At 41.1% G+C, this 18,698-nt stretch overlaps 1 protein-coding gene across 2 annotated transcripts in view; it reads right to left on the bottom strand.

Annotated features, from left to right (window-relative positions):
- The window catches only part of RBFOX1 (RNA binding fox-1 homolog 1), a 1,162,152-nt gene that overhangs the window by 659,116 nt on the left and 484,338 nt on the right, over positions 1 to 18,698 (bottom strand). For both annotated transcript variants that reach the window (XM_058816205.1, XM_058816194.1), the window contains one exon: positions 8,294 to 8,356. In XM_058816205.1, coding sequence (XP_058672188.1) covers positions 8,294 to 8,356 — 63 coding nt within the window. The remainder of the gene's footprint in view (positions 1 to 8,293; positions 8,357 to 18,698) is intronic.

Raw genomic sequence — 18,698 nt, 5'->3', positions numbered from 1 at the left:
GAGTGTGTGTGGAACAGTGAAGAAGTCTCCAGAGTGCAGCAAAATAGTGCTTGGGATAATTTCCCCACTTTGAACACTAAAAAGGTCTCCCAAGAAACCAGAGGCAGAGTTTGGATACCAGGAAGGAGCAGTAGTGAGGGGGATGTTTACAAGGATCTGCATTTGGGAATAGTGTTCTGGAAGAAATAATTTATTGACATCTGGAGACAGAGCCACAGTTATTTTAAATATGGGCCATTTTCTTTAAGATTATGAATCATGAAAAAGTTGTCTCCTATTACATCAAAGACTCTTTCAGGGAAAACTAGATGATGATACAAATACCCCTGAACCTACTGAGGATCAGCCTATTCCATTTAACTGCACATCAGTTGGTACAAAATATTTTCAGCATTTCAACAAGTGAGCTTCAGAGCTGCTTTAAAAGTACTCTCTGCAGAATGCTCCTACTCTCTCCCTCTGGTACCCAACAAAGCTGAAGAAAAGCCAACTCTAATGTTATTCATCAAGTTATGCAAATGCAGGTTTCCTGTGTAGTTAAACATCAGGTCTAAACAAGTCATTTCTTTATCCACAACTTGTCCAATACAGAGTGTGCTGTTCTGAGCATACCTGTAGCTTTTAAATCTAAATATCCTCCTGAACACATTCCTTAAACAAACATTCCTGAGTCAGTCACAAGAACTTGTACTGAGCTGCCATAAAATCACTTGTGTACTACCTGCTTTCATTAGTTGTAGTGGGTTTATTGTTTTCTTAGCTCCCATCAATGTTTTATTTCTCCAGGTGAGTGTTATTTGAAGCCAAATGATTCAAGTATTCAGAATTCCTGCCCTCAATGACAAAGGCACCTCCCTGAAGCTGATTCTGCCCTGATCCATCCAGCTCCCATTGTCAGATCATCCAACACTTTCAGTAGAATTGATCCCTCAAAGTGTGATCAGGGCACACAGGGCAGCGGAGCCCAGTCCCAGAGATGGACTTCTGCCATTTCATCATTTCCCCCCTACTTTGGATTGAATCCTCTGCATATTTTGCTATTTACACAAGATTTTTGCACGATTCTATTTCGTATTTTTGCTGCTAGGTTTCATCCATGGTGCTCCTGCCTCCTGTATGCTTTTATTTACAGCTCCCTGTTGCACTAATAGTGACCAAGGTGCAAAAAAGCTTGTCAGACAAAACCAGGCCTATTGCCTGCAGGAAAAAACTTGGAACCAGAAAATACAAATATTTGGGAACCATAACTCATGCTGAAATTTACTTTTGGGTTTCAAGGAATCTGAGTGGCAAAGAAATTGATTTGTTCTTCAATATCCTAACCTGGCTTACACAAAAGACAGAAAACCATCTTAAATTATTTTGTCTCTGCAACTTCTATTACTTGTAGGCTGTGTGGATCTAAAAATCAATAGCACACAACATCTTGGTCTTGATAAAAACATAATTTGTGAAGGATTTCAGATCAATTTTTTTCTCAGTGTAGGCCCAATATATATATATATTTTTTATAACTGTGTCATTTAGCTGTGTAAACTATCCTTCAAGATAAGGGAAAAAAACACCACAAAAACAAACTCTCCAACAAACAAAACCACTCTGCCAGTGCTTCTCTTCTCTTTTCTAGGTGTGCTCATGAAAGTTCCTCTGGGGTGCAGATGAGGAAAGCACAAACTTCACAGTAAAGAAAACCAGGAATATTATAGGTGTGGCAGGGTTAATTTTCATCACAGAAATGCAGATACTGCCCATGCGGTGCTGTATTTTGGATTTTTTGACTAAAGCAGTGCTGATAAGGGTGTTATTGCTATTGCCAGGCTGTGGCTCAGCAGTGCTTGCATCAGGATTGTCTTTATTATTTTTCTCTCTTCTTTTTCCTCATTCTCCCTCCTCAACCACTGAGCTGGGGCTGCACAAGAATTTAGGATTTAGGAGCACACACAGCCCTCCCTCTGTCACAGACATATTTTATATTTTAAAAATCCTTTTGCTAGGATTTTTTTCTCCTGAGAAGCTGGTAAGCCTCAAAGGAAAGGAAAAACAATAATTATCTGCTGCTGTGGAATGCAACCAGGTGCATCTTTGATTGGTCCATGTTGATTGTTTCTAATTAATGGCCAATCACAGTCAGCTGGCTCAGATTCTCTGGTCAATCATAAGATTTTAGTATCATTTCATTCTTTTCCTTTCTAGTCTTCTGATGAAATCCTTTCTATTATTTTAGTATCGTTTTAATATATCATTTTCTTTTAATATAACATATATCATAAAATAATAGTTCAGCCTTCTGAAACATGGAGTCAGATCCTCATCTCTGCCCTCATCCTGGGACCCCTGTGAACACCACCACACTCGCTCTGCACACAGAGCCAAGGACTCTGCTTTTGGACCCACCCGCCCAAACTTGCCCTGATTAGTCTGCAATGGGTTTTGGTCACAGACAAGCTGCTCTCCTTAATGCATTAACAGGTGGAAGCATATTTCAATAGTATAAAAGATAAAGGCTTAACTCCTTGGTAGGAAATCCCACACTGCTGAACGCCAGTGGTAAGTTCTAGAATGGTCCACAGTGCAGTGAGCTCCTAGGAAGGCCCACAGTCAGAGCAGTTCCAGGAGGTAATCTCAGTATCTGATATTAAAACCTCCTGAAGGAAAAGTAAATGCTGCCAGATACAAATCCACTTTGACAAACTCATGTTGTTTCACCTATTTCAGTTTCTCAAACGATGCAGCATGAGGATAAAATTTTCATTTTATATCAACAGATTTTTCTTACTCCCCAGAGCTCTCCTTCCTCCCTGGAGATGCATTTTCCAACTGCCACCTCATATCCAAAATTTAAAGACTTATCAGTTATATGATTTCTAACACATCTTGCAGGACAAATAAAAATTCCCACAAAAGCTGCTGTCTATTGGTTGTGCTTGTGCTACACAGGAATTACACCACAACACAGACTTGTGATTTAGTAACTAACCTCAAATGTAATGGGGGGACAAAAAAGAAATGAAATTTCCCTCACCTCTAAATTCCTGCAATCCAATGCTCCTGTTCATTTCCATGAGCAGTAAAGACGTTCCCCCACTGGGAGAGGACCAGGTGGTGCCCAGGGATGCTCAGATCAGGATAAAGAGATATTTCTAGGGCATTAGATGGGCTCTGTGTGCAGGGACAGGGATTCCCCACTGACCACAGCACTGAGAGACCTCACTGTGACCCCTGAGTGCCCACACTCAGTGGTTTTTTTTCCAGCAGCACACCCCAAAACCCAGAGCAGCCCGGCCAGGTTTAAAATTTCCTGTACTGAGTACTCAAGTGTCTGCTGTGGCTGCATCTCCACCCTGCATAACCAAAAAAAAAAAAACTTTCAGAAGTCTGTAAGCTCTTCAAAGAAAAGGGGATCGAGTTTATATCTTCATTAAAGGATGGGGACACCCCTGGCATGGCCCAGATCATCACCAGGAATGTCATATTTCAATTAGCTCTGCCCTGTGCTGAAAGCACTTTGCATATCACACACTTTCCATACACATTTAATAACTGCAGGATTTTCTTAAGGAAAAATTTCAATTTTATGAGGCAGGAAGGAGCATGAAACTATAAGGTCTTTTTCACTGTCAAATGAAAAAATCATTAAGAATAAAAGTTACTGGATTAGAGGCAGAGCAGAGGAAAGATGGCCCAAGAATGTAGGCAATGATTTGGGATTTGAGAAACATGAATTCAAATCCTAGCTCTGCTACACTCCTTCTCCTGGCACATCACTCAGGCTGCTCAATTTTCTGGCTTCTCCTTCTGTAATGAAGAGATAATAGCACATACTAATCTCACAGGAATATTGGGGCTTGATAGCTCTTAAATGCCACGGAGCTGTGGAAATGAACTTGATCAAAACCCTCTTAAAGCTGCAATCTGGAGAACATCCAGAGTGCAAACAATTGCCAGTGAAATTATTTTGGGTGTTTACATGCATGTGGAAATTTTCATAAAGCCTGAGTAAGAAAATGTCTTTGTGATGTTCAGAAAAGAAGCTGCCATGAACTATAAATACACAGGCTCAGGCCAGGCTGTATTTATCCCCTAAGGCTTTTACTTGGTTAACTCAAAACACCTCTTGGAAAGATGGAAAATTTAGAAAAGAATCCATCAGAAAGAAATAGGGACTGAATTGTTAAAAGGGAAGAAGGAGAAATTAGGAAATTGTCGCAATGTTTCTTTCCATGTACATTTGTGTACAACCAAGGGAATTTACAATGCTAATTTTAGTTACAGAGTTGTAATTTGTGATAATCTACAGTGATATTTAAAAACCCCCCTTGTGTTAGGAGTCTGCCTCTTCTTTTCAAGATGCCCTATTCAATTTCAGTGGCCCTTATGCTCCTGAATCTGCTTTGAGAGAGTAACTTGAGCTGCCCCAATAAATACAGAAATCACCTGCAGCAGTGATAAAGCACAATCTAAACAAGGACAGCTCCTTTATTTCTGTAAGAAGATCATGGTTTCAGTGAGCTGAGCAGCAGAATCACCTGTAAATCACAGGCAGACCGCTGATACTCTGGTTTGTAGCCCTTTTACCATTCAGGAAATGAGAAATTATAGCAGTGGTTTAACAGTGACTCCTATAAACCTGCTCCCACATAACTGCTCCTTCATCCAAAAAAATGGTGATTTTACTCATAAAAACTTCACATTAATGACAGCAAGGAAAAAATCCCACAACATTTTCTTCCCCTCTGGTAAATGAAACCTTGGAAAATGCAGATTTTAAATACCCCAAGCCCACCCAATTAAACAAAAGTATATTTCACTCCCTAAACAGGAAAGCACATATCTAGTGAAACATATCTAACTAATGGAAAAGCAATATTACAAACAGCCACCTAACACTGAATTACCTCACAGCAGCACTAGGAAAAGGAAAAAAAAAGATAAATCCAGCACAGGTCAGGCTCAGCTACCCTAGTTAAGCTTTTTCTGAAGCAAAACATCCATGAGAATATTCTCTGCTCATCATTAGGAGTGGGGAAATGCCTCGCTGCTCCTGGCCCTTAATGAATTCCTACAATAACTGTTGAAGATATCTGAAGATATTGCAAAACAACAATGAATAACATGACAGTGGAGCACATCCTAACAACTAAACAGTTCCCCATCCTAGCTGAGATAAAGTAATGGAGCAGAACTTACTGCATCATTTATGTTGTCTAACTACCATTCTTCATCCCTTTTTTACTGTAATTTGCACATATCAGTAATTCAAAGTGCTGCAATTGAAAAAATATTCAACTCTCTAGACTAATACTCTCATTCAGACTGCATCAGAATAGAGAGAGATGGATAAAAAAGAATGCCATCATTAATTTTTTTCTATATTTTTTAGGATAAAGAGATAATATTGGTTTCTTTCTAAGAGAATTGTGGTATTTTATAATAGGTCTCTTTCACAATTTTTTTTTCACATCTCTCAGGTAGAAATCCCTAGTCACACTAATCCTCCATGGCATGCTATGATGTTTTGGAAAATAGATTTATTGTTTTAACAATTTTTCACTATGTGTTTAATGAGGGGGAAAAAAGGACTCATAATGCCCTCTAATATTTTTCAATGCAATTACAGCTATTTCTCTTTTATTATGTTCTGTGTGTTTACAATTCCAAGGAAAACACAGCTCACTCTAAAATTAGAGAAAAGGGGTTTAAATGTCTTTTTTTTTTCCCTGGCTTTATAAGCCCTTCCTGCAGGCGCCTCTGCAAGGTAAGACTGGAGAGCAAAAGCCTTTTAATATAAATATTTTTACATCCAGCAGGGTTTAAAACATGGATAACCATGGCAGAGCTTCCAAAGGATGAAGCTGTCAAATTAATATGAAGCAGCACCCCTGGCTCATCCTTTCTCTGCCACTTTAAAATCTCTTAGTCAGGGAAAGGTGTTACTAATAAACAAGATCACTTAATTACAGTATGTTTATCAAATTATGGAACAGCTGTTGCTGCATGCACAACCTGAAGAAGAAGAAAAAAGAAAACAACAGAATGGGCAAGAATTGTAGAAACTTTCTGCCAAGCACCAAAACACTTCTGATTTCTTTTCTTTTTTCTGCTCCAGACCCCCTGCCAGTCACTATTTGTCCTTGATTTCCCACTGTATATTTGGAACAATTCTATCTCCCCTGCCTGTCATGTTTATTTTCAGTGGTTTTCTGGAGCTGTCTTGTATTGCTTTGTTTACTGGTTTGCTCAATGCACTGCAGCTTTGCTGGAGTACTGGAGGCATCACTGCACCATTAACAGAAGGTCAAGCACCCAAATCCATAGGCTGGGAAACTGAATTTTAAAATCGAGGATTTCTCTAGTTCAAACTAGACTTACCTCAACATATTTCTCTATCAAAACGAAACAGGAAAACAACTACAAATCAACTATAGCTGGGAACTGAAATGAAATTCAACCCAAGGAATACAAAATTCCATTATTACAAGAGATTTTGAGAGGGAGCAGATATTCATTTGAACACATGCAATTCCAACACCCTAACACCTGTGTGCTGGGGTGGAATTTGTGGTTTGCAATGCCTTTTTCCGGGCAGGGAAGGGGACAGAGCGTTCCAGCGGTGCGGTAGCTGTGCCCCGTGCCCCAGGAGTGAGGAGGGCATCCTGCCCAGGCAGATGGAGCTGCCAGGAGCCAGCTCCCATCCAGAGCTGTTTCCAGGCAACACCCGGGGCTGGGGCTGAGCCTGCTGACACAGGGACCCCTCAGCTGATGGAGAGTCCTGCTGCTGCCCTATGGGCACCGGGAAAATAATCAGCGCATGATGCACGAGCGGGTTTGGGAGCGTTAAACCTTCCTCAGGTTCCAAACGAGCGTTTTCTCCTTCTCTCTTCTTGCAGCTCCCCAAACCTCTGCTTTAGTTCGTTGAGGGGAAATGAATATCTTTTTCCTGGAAGCAGAATTTATAGCTACTGAGGCACTGTGTTCACAGCCAAATTAATGTGAGCTTCCTCCAAACATGCTGTGATTATCTCAGGGACTGCTGTCTCCCCTGGGCTGGAAACCCCAACCTCCTTCGTGCAATTTCTTACCAGAATTTTTCTAACAAAAGCTGTCAATTGCATCAAATTCTGCTAAGGGCTGTAAGGTTATTCTGTGCTAGAAAATACTGTTCGTGACAGAGGAAAAGCTAAAAGCAACAAGCATGCTGAGCACTACAGAATTGATTTAAATCTATCCTCAAGATGAACAGGCTTTTTTTTTTTTTCATCCAGTAAGCCAGGCAGTCTTTTTGAAATAATGAAATCTTATTTCAAAGACATTAGGAGGAAGATGGTGTTCAGTGTAGGAGAATAAATGCAAAACTCTTTTTTTTTTTTTCCTAGCAAGGACTGTGTGTCTAATTTTTTCAGTGACATGAAACTTTGTGTGTTGGGGCAGAACTCAGCTTCTCACATTAATACAGTGGAACAAAAAAGTGAACACAGTCTATTATTTTGTCAATAGTCATGTGCAACACAGAACAAAGAAGAGTGTAATTATAAATGCATATAAAGCAAAATATACTCAGCCTAATACAGAACAAACCATGCTCATTATCTAATACAAAATATCTGAGAATTGGAGTTTATTTTAAGCAGAGGATTATTAAAAACTGTTTAAATATAAAATACACATCTACCACAAATTACAGTTTTGTCTGACACTTCTGTGTATATCCTGAATAAAAAGTGCTTAATCATTATTGGTTTTATGTATGTGCTATAAAGAAAAACTTTACTAAAGAATAAATTCCTAGTATAAGTGAGCAACAAGTGGTTTGGATTTGAAAGCTTCTTCTCACAAAGGGAAAAGGCAAAAAACTAATCAGCACAAATACTTTTTTCATATGTCCTATAAATTTTGGAGCTTAATTCATGATATTCTAACTTTATAGAGAGCATTTTCAAAAGGACAGCATGATGAATGAATTATCCATTGCTGTTCTGAGGGCACAAAGTGTCTGTGAGTAATCTGTACACAAAGTAATCAGCCAAAGGTGGCACAAACCTGACAGTGACACAACCCAAACATGCACGAGGGAAACACAAGAGAAAATCCCTTTAACCTCCAGCCAGAACCAGGCAAGATCATTTCCTAAGGATGTCACTGCTCACTGAAGACTAAAACCCTCAGACCCTTTACTTGTGCTCTGCTAGACTGGTGATGCAGCAAGCTGGAGAGTCCCAGGGATTTCTGCATTAACTGGGAGAGCGCAGGAGAGATCTGGGAAAATCAACAGGCAAGAAAAAACCCAGGGACTTACTGAGAGGAGGCTCTGCTCATGGAAACAATAGGCACCACTCGCATGGGGCTTCTGTGGAGTTTCCTGGGGAGAGAAAATCACATTCTTAGTGGGAATGAGGGATTCAGGGCAGCTCCTGCTTGTGCTCTGCCCTCACAGAGAGATCCAACAAAAAATACAATTGATAATCCACTGCTTGGGCTGTCACTGCACGCACTGTTGGGTCAGAAGGGTTTTTTTAATTGTAGTACAAAGCCAAACTGCAAAATCTGGTTATCGATTCACAAGCCTCATTATTTATTACACATTCCATGGACAGTTTGCAATGCATTTGAAACTAAAAATCTATGTTTTCATTTCAAATTCACCTACTAAAATAGAAATTATTAAGCCATAACTGCAAATTTTCCCCAGCACAGGTTTCTGTTTCAACAGAAACACACCACTGTAATTTGCTTTTTGTGTATCCTTCAATTGAAAATTTGCAGCATTTTTGCAAAAGAAAAGTTGTCATAAAATGCATAACAAAAAGGGGGGCATTCAGAATATACTTTACAAGCACAGATTTGGGAATTCCAATTGGGTAACACTATTCCCTGCCATTCTTTCTTATTAATGAGCAGCTGTGACATGTAACATTTTGCTGAATTATTCACTGAATTCCAGTAGGTACAGTAAGCTCAGCCATACATGCATTTTTCATTTCCACATGCAAAGGGCATTATGGATTCTTTGATACAAATACTCCTGAAAGTAGAATTTTTGTCCATATTTTGAGTCTCCAAAGATAATACACACTTAGGTCAGAGTATAATCAAATCAATCTGTCAGTAAATTTAATATGCTTTTTATCCACGTCAGTAAAATTCCTAACAGTAAACAGGGCACAATTTCCAGGGCTTGTACGCACTGAAATTATCTGCCTCACCAAGTACACTGGATTTGTTACCCAGCTACTCTGGCAATACCTAAACAACCAGCAGGACTTCAGGCATATCCACATGATTTTATGAAGCAACTTTGAGTAGAAGGAAAGACTAGAAGAAGCTGGAAAATGCCAGTAGTTTTTTGTGTGAAAAACCTCTACTGTAATTGTGATAAAATCCTATTTGCAGGTCTCAGGATAACCTGGCTGGCTCTGGATTTGGGCATTTAGCCTTATTCCTCACACTGACACAGAATGCCCTTGAGAGCTGCCCACACAGCTACAAGCAATCCTGTGGAGAAACATCACCTGCACATGGCCAGTGCTAAATTTCCTTTTCCACAACTGCCATCAATTGTGGCAAAACATGAAACAGGCAAGTTTTGCACTCCTATGACTGAGAAATAAACTCCCAGTCAGCCAAGCTTTGCTTGCAGCTGGTATTACAACATTTACACGTGGCAGGCACACCAAGAGCAGCAGAGCTCCTGCTTGTCACTGTCACATTTTCTGAAAAATCCTCCTTGCCCAGGATTCTTCTCCTGGGAAGATGAGAAGCCTCGGAGAAAAAGGAAAACAATATTATCTCATTTGCTTCTCCTGTGTTTTGCTGCTTTGGAATGTGGTTTGGACATTGTTTATCCAACTGGTCACTGTTTGATTGGTTTCATGTGAATTGTTTTGACTTAATGACCAATCACTGTCCAGCTGTGTCAGACTTTGGAAGGAGCCACGAGTTTTCATTATTATCTTTTAGCCTTCTCTCTGTATCCTTTCTCTATTCTGTAGTATAGTATTCTTTAATATAACCTAATATTATAAAATAATAAGTTAGCCTTCTAAGAACATCAATTCCTGCCCCAGAAAACAGCACACCTGCTCTGTTCAGGGACAAGGGAAACTGCACAGGCAGTTGGAGGAAGCCCAGCTGAGCGTGTAGGGAGAAGTTTGGCACAGATGACTATCTATTAAAATTCACTTAAAAATGAAGAAGTGTTTCCAGGTGAAAGTGCCAGTACTGAGACACCCCAGGGATTTCTCCCTCAGGGCTGCAGCTGAGGCAGCCCCAACAAGCTGAGCTTGTTCTGCAGGGTCACTGAGACAGAGCTCATCCAGGCTTCAAAAATATCACCAGAGCCAAGCATTCCAAGAGCATCCCAGACATGATGTTATTTTCCAGTAGAAGTGGTTTCATTAAGGATTATATTAAAGAAAATAAAATTACCTAAAGCAATAATAAAAATCACTACTAATACATATATACAATTACTAAGCCTGACTTAACATCTACTGCTTCAGACCTTTATCAAAAGCCTGTGTCTAAATTGATCTAATCTGATATTTTTTAATTCTGTTCTAAAAATGCAATTAAACAATGATATCTCTTGCTGCAAGTTAAAAGCCATCCCTTTAGATAACAACCAAATACAACAAGCAGCGAGTTCTGCCATCATTAGACTTCTAACCATATTACTTCTATTTTGAGGCTTTTTTTGTTTGGTCTCAGTTTAATTTCCTGTCAGCCTTACAAGAGATTTCTAATGTTTGGGCTGTAGGATATGCTCTGATTAAAAATAATCTTCCCAATTACTGCCTGGCACGACTCTACTGCCACATGCACTCTGCCACTGGCTTCTGCATTTCTGTCAGCAGTAATTGTGTCTGTAGCTTCTAACTGTAAATGAAAACCCAGGGGGCATATTTGGGTTCCAGTTTCCTTTGCCCAGCCATATCTTTTAATTTGCACTGTCTGTCAAAAGGAGATGTTTGTAGGCACTAAAAGGAAATCCTCAGAACATCAGGTTAAAAAAAGGGAAAAGGAGAAAAAACGAAATGCAACTGGAATATGATAAATCACATTTGATATTTATGCCAGGATGCTCCACATAGAGCAGCTCACTGCCTTGATTAGCCTTAGAAGAGGGGACTGAAACCATTTACTGAGCATTTCTAGCTGCACTTTATTACCATTAAATTTAATCCTGAATCTTAAGCAACACCTTAGTACAGCTATTTCTTTTAATTCAGTCGTTACAATGAATGCTTTACAGAACAGCATTTCCTATTAGAATGAAAAAAATATTATTTTTCAGGCTCTGGGCTCAACTGTGCCATGAGGTTTCCATCTCCAACCTGGCTGACCTCAAACATGGCCCTCTAACTACACTGCCCCTTCTCTCCAGCCTTTGGGCTCCTGTGAGGACTCCAGACCCCAAGGGTCCCCTTGTCCCCCTCCATCCCAGGGGGCTGCTGCTCCTGGAGCCCCCAGGTGGACCCTGGGGCTGTCAGTGGGATGTCTTGGGAAGGCTGCTCTAGAGCAGAGGCTGGACAGAGCTAAAGAATAAAGCAGGGATTTATTAAAAGGATCTCCTCAATGGATCCACCTTGGGCAGCACAAGAGCCCAGCCAGGGCTGCACCCAAGATGAACCAAAATAGCCCCAAAATGGGTGACAGGCCATGAGGTCTCTCACTGTGATCAGTTCTGCTCCATTTGCATCTTGCAGTTCATTGTCCACTTCCAGCTTTAGCCCACGAAGTCCCACCCTGCTTGTTTTTCTCTCCTCAGCCCATATTTTTTAGGGTCTTGGGCCTGAGATTTGGATCATTTGTCCTTGGTCCCCAGCTGCAGCAGGAATTGTTTTGTCTCCCCGCTCTGTGCACAGAGCTCACCATCCCTGAATATGAAGCCTCAAACACTAAAGCAGCACAGAATCTGAAAAATGGAAAAGCTCAAACCTGAGGCATTAAATGGAGCTGGCTCTGCTCTCCAGACCCAGCTGGGCTGTGCTCCCTGGGGCACCACAGAGCTCCTGGGAGCTGCCCCAGCCCTGGGAGCCACAGGGCTCAGACCTGGCCCTCAGTGCAGCCACAGCCACCAGGGAGGATGTGCTGGATGCATGTTCAGACCCCACAGATTCACTTTTCCTCCAGCAGTGCTGGAGAGGTGGCCCCATGTCCCAGGGAATGCTCTGTGTGACAGGAGCAGCATGGGATCAGGGTGGCCTGGGGCACAGAACCTGGAAGGACAAAGCACCAAACACAGGCCGTGTCCTGTGAAGAGGGCACAGAAGAAACTCAAGGAGGAGAAAAAACAACTGATACAATGTCAGAAATGGAGTTTTGTGTGGAAGAAAAAAAGAACAACCAACTACAGGTGCAAGAATGCACATGGGGTACTGCAAAGGGTAACAGCATGAAGAATATTAACAAGATCAGTTGCAGTGTTTGCTAGAAGCAAATATTCTCTATGAAATTAAAAATACTGCAAAATCTTCAAAAAATAATTTTCTATGAAGTCTCAGTTTCGATCTTTCAAAATTAAGTATTTTTTTGTCTCAAAATTAAAATGGCGCACAGCACATTTGGAATCCAAAGGATGCAGAGCATATTCTTGTATCATGGAATCATGGAAGTCCTCTTTGTGATAGGAGGATAAACACTGAGATTTGGTGAATCTGACCAGGGATTTGGCCAAATAGCACTTAAAATTGAATAGCTTCTCTTGGCATAAGAACTGATTGGAAATATTAAATGCAAATGTTAGTGGTTTGCACTGTTTGCTGGTTGATGCTCTGTATTGTTTGTACCTGTACATGAGGGTAGACACTGGGAAGGTGAGAACAGACTCAGTCTCAGCTCTGTCCTGAACCCTTGGCACAGCTCTCCAGGTGCTTCCTTTTGTAGGGCTCTGCCCCTCAGTGCATATTCTGTGCAACTAAAGACTGGTAACAGAGAAGATCTTCAACACATCAACTGAAAGGTCTGTGCTGTGGAGATGGTGACCACCACTGCCTTCACAGCTGCATGGTGGTACAGAGGAAAAATGGCACAGTTCTGTTAAAATATTACTTTTAAAATATTGCACAAGCTGTGTAAGAAATCCTTTGTGCCCCTCCGAGCCCTAAAGGCCAGCAGGGCTGCACGTGCTGCAGCACAGAACCAGACTGGGATAACCTCAAGCTATCCTTGCTTCTATTTCCATATCCTACCTGAGATAAAACCATCATTTCCAATGCATATCCCCCTACCTGTGACTGAAACTGCCAGAAGGTTTAAATGAATACCTAAAAAAGAAGGTAAACCACTGAGTTAAAAAGGGTTACTCCTGTGACTGAGGCCATGTGGATGTTTACATATTTACTCAGCACAAAACCTGTAGGATTAAGTACGGCAGCAAACATATCATGAAGCTGAAAGGAATGTGGGTCTCTTACAAGAAAACCTTTCAGAATTTTGGCTGCAGAGACAGCTCAGAGGCAGAGCCTCAGCTCCTCTGCCAATGCAGGGAAGGGGCAGAGCCCAGGGCACAGAGATCCCCATTCCTATTTCCATGGGACTCTTTCGAGTCCCAGACATTTTTTGTTTGGTTGGTTGTTTCTCCCCACTTTCCCACAGCACAGACTGTTCTGCCCCATGAGCACGTAGAAAATCCCACCAAGAGCAGCAGTGCTGCTCCCCATGGCAACACAGCTGTGCCTGCCAGACTGAGACCACTCAGTCCAGGGAACAACAGGCTCAAAGGAGGTGCAGAAACAACAAAATTATCTGAAAAAGGCTTAACTGGCCTCATCTGCCACTAGAGAAGTCCTCCCACCAATTCCAGTGGTGAGATGTCAGCCCTGACAAACACTGGGAAGCAGGAACATTGCATTTCCAGAACACAGGCTTTGCACTCTGCATTTTTAAACTAGTGGTTCTCTCATCTATCACAGGTCAAGAAATAAATCACAGCTCTATAAGCAATGCAGTTCAGAAAGAAATAGCCCATGTAGAGAGAAGAAGGCTAAGCTTACCTATTTGTTATTATTTTTAACAGAAATTTTGACATTGCTTAAGAAATGTAGATGGCAATAACATCTAAAATCAAAGACTAGAATAAGAAAAAATAAAAACAAACCAAAGCCCACCAGTTTATCCAACAGCTTTGTGATTTATGGCATAATTATTCTTAGAGAAACAGTAGGCTACATCTCTGAGCCCTAACAGAAAAATAATAGTTAGAGGGTCCATCACATTCCACGGACTGGAGCCTGTCTCTTGTGGACAAAGCAAAGCAAAAATCTCATTTGGGTAGACACACCTAATTTTCTGATCCACAGACATTTCTATCATCACAGAAAATAAAAACATCAATTCACATGCTGGAGACAGAGGTGGTGAGATGGATCAGCTGACAAACACCAATCTTCAGGAAAATGGATTTTTGTAAGGTCATCAGGGCTTGAAAGGGTCCAGCCTTCCCCCAGATATCACAAACCATGCTGGAGGCATCCCCAGCCCGTGGTATCCACCACAGGGCATGCTGCACAGAGGGGAGAGGTTACTGCACCCTTGGCACATTGTAGTTTTATCAAAAGGGTTGTTACTGTTTATGCAAAAAATTATTTCAGTCTGAATAAAGGGCAAAAAATAAAATAATCTAAACCTGGCATATTTGGAGATTTACTCCTGCTACATAAAATGACTACAACTGATTTCAAAAAGCCAAGTTAGTGTTTGTTTTACACAACACAGGAGAGCCTTGGGCTGAAGGAGCTATTTCTTGTTGTTGCTCCCAGCTGGGTGCAATTTGACAATGATTACAAAATGCAAAGTCACAAGTAGGGAGCAGTCCATGCAGATCCCACAGTGGAGTGGAAGTGCTCTGCTCTGATCAGAAGGAAAAAAGGAGGAAGCTCAGCTGTGCCAAACAGCAGATTTTCCCCAAGAGTAACATGACTTTCCATGGGAGAAAAAAGGACCAAAAAGTATAAATTATGTAACCCATAGACATCTGTGGGAAATTCTTAGGGTCAGATTGGTTATTTGGGGATAAACAAAAACTGTGCTTGTGGCACATTCACATTCTCTGAAAAAATCCCTTCACCCAGGATTTTTCTCCTGGGAAGCTGAGAAGCCTCAGAGAACAGGAAAACAATTCATGTATCATTTGCTTCTCCCGTGTTGTGCTCACAGGTGGAATGTGTTTGGGGATTGTTTACCCACAGGTGATTGTTCCATTGCATTCTGCTGGGAGTTGTTTTCACTCTTTGGCCAATCGGGGCCAAGCTGTGTCAGGGCTCTGGAGAGAGTCCATTATTAGGAGTTTTCATTATTATCTCTTTAGCATTGTGTAAGTATCCTTTCTGTATTCTTTAGTATAGTATTTTTTGATATAATGTAGTATCATAGAAAAATAAATTAGCCTTCTGAGAACATGGAGTCAGATTCATCATTCCTGCCTTTGTTGGGGCATTCCCTGCTAATACAATAGTGAGGTTTTTTAACCAGAGTTCTTTCAGCAGGGAAAGAACCAGAAGTGCAAACATCACCATTTCTGAGTGACCAGTTCCACAGACCTTTTCCTTCCTCCATGCCCTTCCCCAGCACCCCAGCAGAATCCCAGGCTGCTGGCAGTGGTACCCCCTCCATCCCTCCCAGCACCAGGAGCTGCAGCCCAGCCAAGTGACACCTGGGTATGATATATTCACGATATCCTCATCACTGGGAGGGGGCTGAATGGTGGGACAGGAGCCTGCCAGCCCCTGCAAATCCCTCACAGAGCATCTGAGCCTGACACTTAATATTCACACTGGATTGCAAGCTATGTACTCAAGGATAAAGCTCAGTAATAATAAAGATTCACAGTCTGACAGGCTCAGCATACAAATTCTCAGTGCAGAGCTCACTTTGAATATTCTTCTTTTAATCTTAAAAGGAATCAGCAATTTTCCTCTCAGAAACAACAGTACTTGATGTTTAGTGAGGGAAACAATGGAAGGAGAAAATAAAATTTTAGTCTAAATTTAGATATTGGTAAAGAAGCACCAAAATAAATATTTTATTTCAATATCAGAACACTGTGTCCCCAGTCCTTGTCTTGCTCATCAGACACAGAAATACATCAAATAAGCTATGCAGTTTCATTTTTTGCAGGGTCAAATCCTTTCAGCCAGAAACACACTACTTTAAACCATTTAAGAATTTGCCCACACTTCCAACAATTTATGCCATGTATTTAGCATGTCAGCTGTGAAGCCAAAGTCACTGGAAATATTTAAAACCTAGATATATGTTACCAGAACGTGGTACCTAACCTCTGGTCTCACTAGTGCCATGCTGGGTCACCAATGAACAAATTTCTAGGTGCTGTTTAAAATTCATTCTAGCCCTCAGTCTTAGTCATGTTTTAGTTCATATCTTATCCAACACTGCTTAGTGCTGTGCTTTGTACAGTAATATATTAATTGCTGATTTTACAGTGGCACTGTTAAGCCATAGCCCATTTTTCTTTTTCTTTAAAGTTTTCTATTTAATGTTTATTTTATGTTACAACAACTTGGCAACTTGCTCCTGGGGTGTTTTTTTGCTGTTGTTTGTTTGTTATGTAAATGTTATAGATGTAGGAAATGGTGTAAAATGAACAAAATTATAATTAAATTCCTGATGGTTTTTACACTGAAAATACTGCTACTAAACATTAGCTCCCCCTAGACACTTTTCTTGTTTTGTATTTTGCTTCAAATGTCGACAATTCTATTACTAAATCCGCCTTTTTCTTTTAAAACCACATTGCATCCAGCTTAACTCCATCTCACTAAATCACCTTGTTAGTCATACCTTGATTCATTGCATTTCACTGCCTTTCATATTTAAATTATTCCATTTCTTTCCCTACTCCCCACGCTACTTTGAACACGACAAGTCTCACTCTGTGCAGGGATTCCTCATACTGCACCCTCACAGAACTCCCTCTATTAACACTAGATCATTCTCCCTGCAAGCTTTCCTGAAGAATTGCCTTCCAAAACAATCCCAAATCTGCACATTCAGTCCCAGCCCGTAATTCCATTTACATTTCCTGAGCACCAGGACAGTCAGTGCTGGATTTTCTGCATCAGAAACCAAGAGATAAACCCTGAACTCCAGCCCTGCACCAAGCTCCTCCTGCCTGCTGGACCTGCCCATGGGGATTCAGACAGGAATTCAGGCTCCATCCCTGTGCCCACATCCCCTGGAATCAGAGGTTTTGGGGGACATTATTGTATTTATGGGGTGCCCTGTGGCAGGAAGGAATGATGAGTCTGACTCCATGCTCTCAGAAGGCTAATTTATTATTTTATGATATTATATTATATTAAGAACGCTATACTAAAACTATACTAAAGAATAGAGAAAGGATACTCACTAAATGCTAAAAAGATAATAATGAAAACGTGTGACTCTCTCCAGAGTCCTGACAGAGCTTGATGGTGATTGGTCATTGTTAAAACAATTCACATGAAACCAACGAAACAATGACCAGTTGGATAAACAATCTCCAAACCACATTTCAAAGCAGCAAAACACAGGAGAAGCAAATGAGATAATATTTTTTTCCTTTTTCTCTGAGGCTTCTCATCTTCCCAGGAGAAAAATCCTGGGCAAAGGGATTTTTCCAGAAAATATGAAAGTGACACATTATATTAAAGACCACTGTACTAAACTACACTAAAGAATACAGAAAGGATCCTTACTGAATGCTAAAAAGATAATAATGAAAACTCCTGACTCTCTCCAGAGCCCTGACACAGCTTGGCCCTGATTGACCAAAGAGTGAAAACAACTCCCAGCAGAATGCAATGGAACAATCACCTGTGGGTAAACAATCCCCAAACACATTCCACATGTGAGCACAACACAGGACAAGCACATGAGGTAAGAATTGTTTTCCTTTTCTCTGAGGCTTCTTAACTTCCCAGGAGAAAAATCCTGGGCAAAGGGATATTTTCAGAGAATGTGAATGCCACAGGACACAAGATACAGAGGATTGAGGCGCAGTGGAGTCTGGCTTATACCATGGAAATGGAACTACTCTCATTCTACAGAGGGAATAAGCAGCTGAATCTCCAGATAATACAAAAATTATTATTATGGCATAAAGTGCTGTTCATCCTTACTCTCTTCTTGACCAAAGCTACATTTCTCAGGGATTCCACCCACAATCAGCATTCACTCCTCAGACTTATTACAGAAATAAATCAATAGCTCCTCTATTCCAATAAAATATTTTTCTTCACGGATTTCTTAACTGAGCCTTAGAAAAAGATCATTTCCAATGCTAAGCAATGGATCAGCATTTCTCTTTAGAGAGTGCAGATATGGAAATGCAGTAACCTGAGCTCAAACTGTGGATGAAGTGGTTGAAGCAACACCAAACCTGGATGTTCCTCAGAGCTGCCCTGCCCGTGGGAGTGTGAGCAATCCTCCCTGCCAAAACTGCCTCTGCCTCAGTGCACTCCCCACCACTGGCAACTCAGAGGAGAGGAATCTTCTCCAAGCTCATTTATCCTCCTGAAAGCTGCTCTGCTGCTCTTTGGCTTCTCCATGCAGGAGCTCAGTCCCTGGGGCTGACCCTGACCTGGGCAATGAGGGCTGGAGAGCAGCCACAGCCTCCAGAGCAGCCACCAAGTGCCCCAAGCTGTTTGCCAGCTAAATATCTAAGTTATTATTTCTATTTGCAACTCACCAAGAGTTACACT

The sequence above is a fragment of the Ammospiza caudacuta genome, chromosome 17, assembly GCF_027887145.1.
Source record: "Ammospiza caudacuta isolate bAmmCau1 chromosome 17, bAmmCau1.pri, whole genome shotgun sequence".
NCBI lineage: Eukaryota > Metazoa > Chordata > Aves > Passeriformes > Passerellidae > Ammospiza > Ammospiza caudacuta.
This window is presented reverse-complemented; position numbering and strand designations above follow the sequence as displayed.